Below are 8516 nucleotides of genomic sequence, written 5' to 3' on the forward strand. Positions count from 1 at the left end.
TATTAATTAATAATAACGTGGATAAAATTAATAAGCATTACAAAATAAAATTGGTAAAAGTAAATAAAATTTGATTAATTTTTATAAATTATTGACTTCTTTTGTGATTTCACATACAATATGATAAGAAATATTTGTAATACATCGAGCTGCCGCATTCACCAACTTGTAAATGATTCTGGGAAAAGAAACGTGACAGTCAAAGTTCCGATTGACGATTCGCCGTTTACTTTCTTTATTCCATACAACAAAAATTGTATCGCTTAGGAGCGCGCAGTTCAAGCCACTGTTCTTGATTCGGAACGTACATCTCAGCTGGCATGCGTTCCAGACCTGGAGATTCGGGCGATCCACGCTCGTTCGTTCTTCGAGCTGAAACCGCGCAAAAAGCAGCAAAAAGGAGGCTTAACAATTAATCTCTCTTTGAAAGGAAGCGTCGCAGAGATGTGGATTTCCGTCATTAATAAAAAGAATTATCGATTTTTGAACAGTTCATGAATCTTCTCGTAATGTAACGAGGTGAAAGTACTCAGAAAAATACATTTCGACAATTTATCTGCGATAAAGCCTCTTTCACCGAAACTTGCAAAACACCTTTGAGAAGTACATATTCCAAAGAAATTTCATTATACTTGACTTACCCAATCGTTTGCGCATAGCGATAGCTTCGCCCGGATGCCTCAATAGAAGCCGACCAACGCCCTCGCAACGACGTAGGACCTCGTTCTTCAGCAAGTGATTTCTGACGTTTTGCGAGATGATCGAGCACTCGGTGACCCACGTCGATACGTACGCGAAATCCGTCAACAGTTGTTGCGCACCGTACTCGCTAGAAATTTATTTTAATGCGCAATAAGAATAAATAATAGAAGATATAGAAATGTTGGCAAACGTAAATTTCGCTTCTGCATACTATTCCTAAATCGTCTCACAATTAAATAGCTTTATTAGGACATATATCGAGCAAACGGGAAATTTACCTAAACTTGATGCGGTGCAGATAAATATAATCAAGCCACGCCTCACACATTATTCGTAGAATCATATTGGATGTTTCGTGGTCCTCTATCACTTCCAACACTGGCAGTAATACTTTTTCTACGACAATTTCAAGCATATTATTTCAAGATAATAATAGACAAATAATAGCAAAAACGTACCGAAATAAGTTTCTACATAAAGACTGGCCGTCATCGGAGATATGTCGTTGTTTCTTCTCCAATAACTTGGCTGTGGAAAGCACATGTGCAAATTCGCTAGGCTGATCACACGACAGATCTTGGCAAGCGTGTCGATGCACTTAGCAGGGCAGATCTGCAGAAATATAAAATCATCTGTAGTTTTATAAGCAACAGATTCGAGCTGAAAATTATCATTTGCGAAAGAATTATTTCCCGATTTTTGAACAATAGGGGTAAATAGTAGAGTTGTTGGCCACTTTAGAATGATTGGCCACAACTTAAAAAATTAAAGATTATAAAGAAATACTATTAAAATGTTTAAATAGTGTATTAAATATTTTTGTATTTATAATTAAAAACATTTTAATAGTATTCTTTAATTTTTTAAGATGTGACCAATCATTGTAGAGTGGCCAACAACTGTACTGTTTACCCCTATTAAATTTTTGCTTTGATAAAACCTCATTATCTTAAGAATATATATATATATATATATATATATAAAACAAATATAATTAAGGCATTATTCATACAAAAGATGTTGATAGAAATGAAAAATTATTAATTCAAGTTATATATGTACACTTAATTTATTCATCTGAGAGTTTTTACTTCGAAAATCTTCTTTTCCATTTATTTATCTGAAATCCAAACTCGTGTAACATACCTGAAGCAATTCAACGTTTGCTTTGACTTCGGAAACGATCTTTGCTCTCATCTTCGTGCACACGTACACTTGGACGCTAATAGAATTCATGGACAATGCGGTCGTGTGATCAGCAAGCTGAAATCAATCAATGAAAGCTAAATATAGTGCATTTTCTTTATAACAGAGATAAAAGAGTAGTACCTTGAGGTAAGACAGCTCTTCGAAACAGTTCACTACATCGCCCTTGACAAGAAGGAAGAATACATCCAGGTCCCAAGTGTGAGCTATAATCTTGGCCTCCTGAATGGCCCACAATCTCGCCGTATGCACCGAATGGTCCATCCTGTGCAACACGACGATCTGCTCCGACAATGGCAGTTCAACCAAAGGTGCTCCTATCACCCACTCGCCGCCCACCTCGCATTCGTTGCTGAGAGTGACCAGCAACTGGAACAGCTCGACGAACATTTGGCCGGTGTCGGTTCCCTACAAAAACAATTAATAACAATCACTTACCATCATCTATGTGGAAACTTGTTATTTCTCTTCTCTCTCTCTCTCTCTCTCTCTCTTCACTACAGATTTTTCTACTGTGAATCCTATACGTTTGTTAAATTAGTGCATTTTGTCAAACAGATATCCTCGAAATTTTAGATTGGAAGTTTCCTCCGTGGAGTACCAACCTCCGTGGACGACGGTTTCGAACGGCACTCGAAGGCCGAGGTGTAAGCTAATCTAAACATCTGGTCCCAAGCAATGACGGTGGTGTGATACCCGAGCGCGTCGCACAAAGTCTGCAGCGCTGATCTGACTGTAGGCGGGGCTGAAATTTTAAGGACGTACAATATTTTCTCTCCGAAGGATGGCATTTGTTAAAGATGAGAAGTGTCCTTTAAATAGAAAGACATTCTTACTATCGTTCCCCTGAATGAATTGCCGCAGCCAATCCTTGAGATGCTGAGCGCCGTGGCTGTGATGAGTCGCGAGTGCTTCGTGCGACCACCACAGTATCACATGATCTAAAATACTGGACAACGCGCCCCATGCTACCTCCTGATAGTAGTTCTTTACCTTCTTTACCGCGCTGCCTCTCAATCTTGTCTCGCCTAACAAGATTTTGTGTATCGCTTCAACTGTGATATTCTGTAATTTAACGCTAGAAGATGTAGTCTTCGAATCCATTCGGACTGTACCTTTACTGGTCTTTAAGGCGTCCGCGCCGAGCAATTGCGGTGATATTTCCTGCACAACATTTAAGAGTCTAAGGATCTGCTCGTTTTGCGTGTTCACAAGTGCCTGCACACTTTCGATATTGGATGCCTCCACTTCGGACAGCGATGTCGCACTCGTGATCGGTGGCGTTAAATGTCTCGTAAGAGCGCTGGAGTTTGAGACAACAAATATACCAAGATATATTTGATTAAATGGCAATTGTATTGTCCTGACAATAGTTGGATACAATATAAAAAAATATAGAAAAATATATATATAAAGGTTTACATATGTATTGCATGTAAGATCGTGCTTTAAAATGATAATAATATTGGTGGTGCAATTGTGATCGCAAACCGACCGATAAATTTCAATGCTAGAATTTTCTGAAACGTCCACGTCGTTCGTTGTAGACACAGGCTTGGTTTTCTCGTGGGGCTCGTAATTCGCCAGAAGACAGTCGATTAGTTCGTGACAGGATTCCTCCGCCCTGTTCTTCGCTAATATCTAAAATTATTAATATTGTAACGTTACGAAATGTGCTGTTAAATCCGTTTAACTTAAATTATGTTTATTAAAAGAAAATATCAATTCTAGATTGCCGAAAGCTGCAGCGACGAATAAGAAATGTTGGAACACTCGCTTGCAATATTTTCGTCACGGAGATTTTCTTCAAAGGCTCCAGCATGGATGGGCAATCGTTGTAAAAGACATTGACAGACGGATCCGACACGTCCGGATTCATGTCGAGGATTTTGTTGTAAGCATTTACCAATCTGCAATTTATCCATTATATTGTTACCTATTATCTGGCCTATTATTGGAGAAATTTAAATGTATATCTGGAAAAAATTCTATGAAAAGAAATTAATTTTCTAATGTTAAAAAGCAATTAAGATAATAAAGCTAAACAGAAGCAAACATAAAATATAATCAAAGTAGTAGAAAAGAATTGAATTTTTGTTTGACTTTTACCTGAACACTATTCTTATGTTCTCGTCATTTTTGCAATCAATAATGTCATTAATCAAATCTTGGATAAATTTCGCGATGATATTTAGTTTGCGCTTCAATACCATCGACAGATGATTTATCTTATATTTGTATATCGGATGATTGCTTAATTCCGCCGAATTGTACATCGATTTATAATTTTCTATTAATTCCTCCAGGCTATATGTTACTTCCTCGAAGACCTGTGAAATGTCCAAAGCAATTAATTGTCCGCATTTTAATTTTATTTTTTATATATACTAACAACAAAAAACATTTTTGCTGTAAATTTACATATATTCGATTTTTAACTCGTTTGATATGACATCAGAATTTTGGAGTATTTGCGAAATGTTACATTACGAATTTTTATTCTATTATGACTTAGATTTTCGAACTTGAAAAGGACTATAAACAATGATCGAAACGTCGTAATTATTACAATTAATAAATGTGGCCAGTTGGGTCGAGTAACAATTATTTTTGTTAATTATTTACTAGCGAAGATAAGTTTTCTGATTAGTTTAATTATCTTCCAACCTCCTGATCGCAAGTCCGAGCCTCCGTGGCGTCCTCGATGATTAAAGCTACGCATCCCGCAAGCTTTCCCATTCTCTCGTCTAAAAGAGAAGCGTCTACGAGCCATTTGTCGAGAGCACCGTCAGAAAGCGGCAGCCACTTTGCGATGTTTGCTCTGTAATTAGTATCCATGCGACGCGCTAATCAATCTATAATATCCTTTAATTATACTTATTCTCAATTAGCGTTCGAAAGGATTTTCTGTGGCATTCTGAGAATATTATCTTTGAATTAATCCTTCCTTTCACGAGACTGCAATTTTAATATTTATTTGAAAATGTATTTTAATATTTCAGATTAATTGTGAGTATAATTCAATATTTATTTATTTATTTATTTATTTATTTAACAGTGCACCCCTTGCTCTGAACGCGCTATTTTATTTCTACGCGACTGAGAGCTCTTGACTGACGAACTGATGGATTATTGCACATCACTTTCGCGAAATCACACTGGGCAGTGAAAATTAATTATATAATAATAATCAGTTGATTGTGTAAAAACTGGTAATTGGACACTGGTCGTAGAAAAACAGTTTTTAGACGATTGTATGATAACAGATATGATTATGCAGTTGGAATTATGTCGCCGTGCGATCGTTGCTTCGAAAAGATAGCTTTGTTCACGGTTTGCTCGACATTTTATTTTTTTTTAAAGATGGTATTAGCTATTGTCACTTTTAATGGGAATGGCAAGTGTTGCACCACGCGTTCCCAGTTGCCACGGATACGCCTGACGCATGGCAATAAGGGTATACATATAGCAGGACATGCATATATGTGTACTTGCAGCATATATACGGTCTACATAGTCTGTTTTCTTTAATTATTCAATTAGTTTTTAATTATTCCAAGTCTGTCTATATTTTTGTAAAATGCCGAAATTTAACAATGTCCTGTTGAATTTAATTTCAACAATTTCTGAAATGTCGAAATACAAAACAAACGTTGCGTTAAAAAATAAAAACATTGTACAGTTGCAAAATATACAAATCAAGAGACACAGTAGTATTAGGGAGTTTTTGGAATACCGTCTTTTAGATACGGTAACCGTATCTGAATTGTTCAGATACAGAGTGAATGTTTCTGAACAATTCAGACAACGTTTACCTGAAAGACGGTATTGCAAAAACTTCCTATTGTCTCGCGCCAAGTGTACGCGCAAAGCAAGACAACTAAAAGTTAAACGATAACAGCTAAACCGATGCGTTTCTGGGTGGGCTTAATAACCGATTCATTGGGTTCATATTAGGGGTATTCAAATAAGTTAGAGTTTAACGGTTTGACAGGTTATGTCGGGTTAAAGTCGGGTAAAAAGTTAATTTTTTAACTTTTAACCCAAAGATTAATGTGATAGGTTAATGAGTCACTTATGTATTTTGCATAACCTTAAAGAGTAGCGCGCCCAAAGTTAATTAATTAACTTTTTACTCGACTTTAACCCGACATAACCTGTCAAACCGTTAAACTTTAACTTATTTTAATACCACTATTATATCAAAAAACGTCTTCACTTTTACTCTGTGTCCTCTATGCTGAGATATTCCAGCTCAAAGTCCAAAATTGCCAAATTCTACAGAAACGGAAAAATTTTTAGCTGACATTTTTTTCGTTAGAAGTCATTATGAGACGCAACAGCGTTTCCAGCTGCACGGAATATAGATGTATATATAAATATCTATCTGTGAGAATTACAAAGCTTGTAAGTCTCTCTGTGCATTAATTTATTATTTATCACACATTTTTATATCATGTATTTGTATCTTATTAATGTTGACTTATCAATGTGCTCAAAGAGAATTCTTTTTCTTGTGTAAAAAATATTAACAGACTATAATTTCAATTACTTAAATTAATATATATATATATATATATATATATATATATATATATATATATATATATATTAATTATGGAAAGAAATGTACCGTACAATTTTGGTTACACTAATTTTTCTCTGGGCCTTATAGATTCGAATATATTTAAGGTGGAATAGTTATTGCCTCACCCTGTATATATATATATCTATACTATTATCTATACTATTATATAAAATTCTTACGGGTGGTGTATGTTTGAACGTTAATAACTTGAAAACTATTGGACCGAATTTTTACCACAAGTACATGAAATAGGGCTAGAATTTTCCGGGGAGTGCTATAGAGTGTGTATTTTTTTGTTACCGATTTTCTGGAAACCGATTTTTTTAATTTTTCTAATTCTTACGGGTAAAAGAATTAAAAAAATCGGTTTTCAGAAAATAGATAACGAAAAAGTATACACTCTATAGCACTCCCCGGAAAATTATACCCCTATTTTATATGGTTTTAATACAAATTCGGTCCAATAGTTTTTAAGTTAAAAACGTTCAAACATACACCACCCGTAAGAATTTTATATAATAGTATAGACTAGCTGGTTACCCGGGCTTCGCCCCGGAGGACATGTGTAATAATACACGCAAATAATCTCGCTCAATAGTCTCTCTCTCTCTCTCTCTCTCTCTCTCTCTCTCTCTCTCTCTCTCTCTCTCTCTCTCTCTCTCTCTCTCCCCCTCTCCCTCTCCCTCTCCCTCTCCCTCTCCCTCTCCCTCTTCGAGATTCGGTCAATTATTTCGCGTAAGAATTAAAAAAATTAGAAAAACCGGTTTCCAGAAAATCGGTAACGAAAAACTATACACTCTATAGCACTCCCCGGAAAATTTTACCCCTATTTTATATGGTTCTAATACAAATTCGGTCCAATAGTTTTTAAGTTAAAAACGTTCAAACATACACCACACCTAAAAATTAGAAAAATAAAAAAAAAACGTTATTAACTTAAAAACTATTGGACCGAATTTATATTAGAACCATATAAAATAGGGGTAGAATTTTCCGGCGAGTGCTATAGAGTGTATAGTTTTTCGTTATCCATTTTCTGGAAACCCATTTAAAAAAATTTTTAATTCTTACAAGTGTGGTGTATGTATATATATACATATATATATATATATACAGGGTGAGGCAATAACTATTCCACCTTAAATATATTCGAATCTATAAGGCCCAGAGAAAAATTAGTGTAACCAAAATTGTACGGTACATTTCTTTCCATAATATGATAGAGGAACTGAAAACAAGTTCAGAACTCAGAACAAATTATATACGAAATAATTCAGATTAATATTATATAATTGGATAAACACATTTATGATTGAAAAAAAATGCTTCAAAAAATTATGGTATACCGTATCGAACACTAAAAAGACGAATTAACAAAAATAATTTCGATAAAGGAGCCCTAGGTCAACCGGTTGCTCTCGTCAATCATGAGCTTGAACTAGTAGCTTACATACAGAAAATGGAGAGTACAGGATTTCCACCGACTGCAATGTACTGCTTTTTGAATAAAATAACTTTTAAAGTTAAATTACTATACATGTTTGTATGCGTGGCATATTACCCATATGGGTGGGTAATATGCCACTTTGCAACACTTTTGTATTTCTTTCTTTTTAATAGTAAACAATCAAAATATTTCATTAAAAAAAACCATATATAAATAACAGATAAAAGAAAAAAAAAGACCAGTATACAAAGATACCTCAAAAAGAAAGAGAAATAAGAAAAAAATCATATTTTTCTTAAGTGTGGCATATTCCCCCGAGTTATCTTAAACCTAAATATTTATTTTATACGCTATGAATAAGCTACGTACTTTAATATTTTGCAAAATTGTATTCTGGATAATTTAGACTACTTGTAGTACATAACACTATTAAAATACAAAGAAAGTAATAAAAACATCTTTTTACATGTTTTAAACAAAAATGTCTTAAATGTATACGAGGAAGACTAAAAAAAAAAGTAACTAAAAAAATTTTTTAAACATATAATTACAGTGTGTGTGTGTGTGTGTGTG

General features: G+C 34.6%; 2 protein-coding genes across 3 annotated transcripts in view; one reads left to right on the forward strand and one right to left on the reverse strand.

Annotated features, from left to right (window-relative positions):
* Window positions 1-109: 109 nt before the first annotated feature.
* Window positions 110-4885, reverse strand: LOC112465670 (coiled-coil domain-containing protein 142). Of its 2 annotated transcripts, XM_025033337.1 has the most exons (13): window positions 4576-4885; window positions 4018-4238; window positions 3686-3818; window positions 3404-3549; window positions 3024-3211; window positions 2745-2936; window positions 2514-2653; window positions 2032-2316; window positions 1849-1965; window positions 1161-1314; window positions 981-1098; window positions 642-829; window positions 110-372 (listed from the first exon to the last, which is right to left on the reverse strand). In XM_025033337.1, the coding sequence occupies exons 1-13, from the start codon at window positions 4744-4746 to the stop codon at window positions 236-238; spliced, it is 2190 nt and encodes a 729-aa protein (XP_024889105.1). In that variant the 5' UTR covers window positions 4747-4885; the 3' UTR covers window positions 110-235. The 2 variants fall into 2 exon arrangements, with proteins under 2 accessions (XP_024889105.1, XP_024889104.1); XM_025033336.1 differs by having other exon boundaries at window positions 2745-3211.
* LOC112465668 (fatty acid synthase-like) overlaps window positions 3778-8516 on the forward strand; it is a 31740-nt gene continuing 27001 nt past the window's right edge. The window contains exon 1 of the mRNA XM_025033322.1: window positions 3778-3802. Coding sequence (XP_024889090.1) covers window positions 3786-3802 — 17 coding nt within the window. The 5' untranslated portion in view covers window positions 3778-3785. The remainder of the gene's footprint in view (window positions 3803-8516) is intronic.

This window comes from Temnothorax curvispinosus, unplaced genomic scaffold (genome assembly GCF_003070985.1).
Source record: "Temnothorax curvispinosus isolate PA1 unplaced genomic scaffold, ASM307098v1 QBEX01015410.1, whole genome shotgun sequence".
Classification (NCBI taxonomy): domain Eukaryota; kingdom Metazoa; phylum Arthropoda; class Insecta; order Hymenoptera; family Formicidae; genus Temnothorax; species Temnothorax curvispinosus.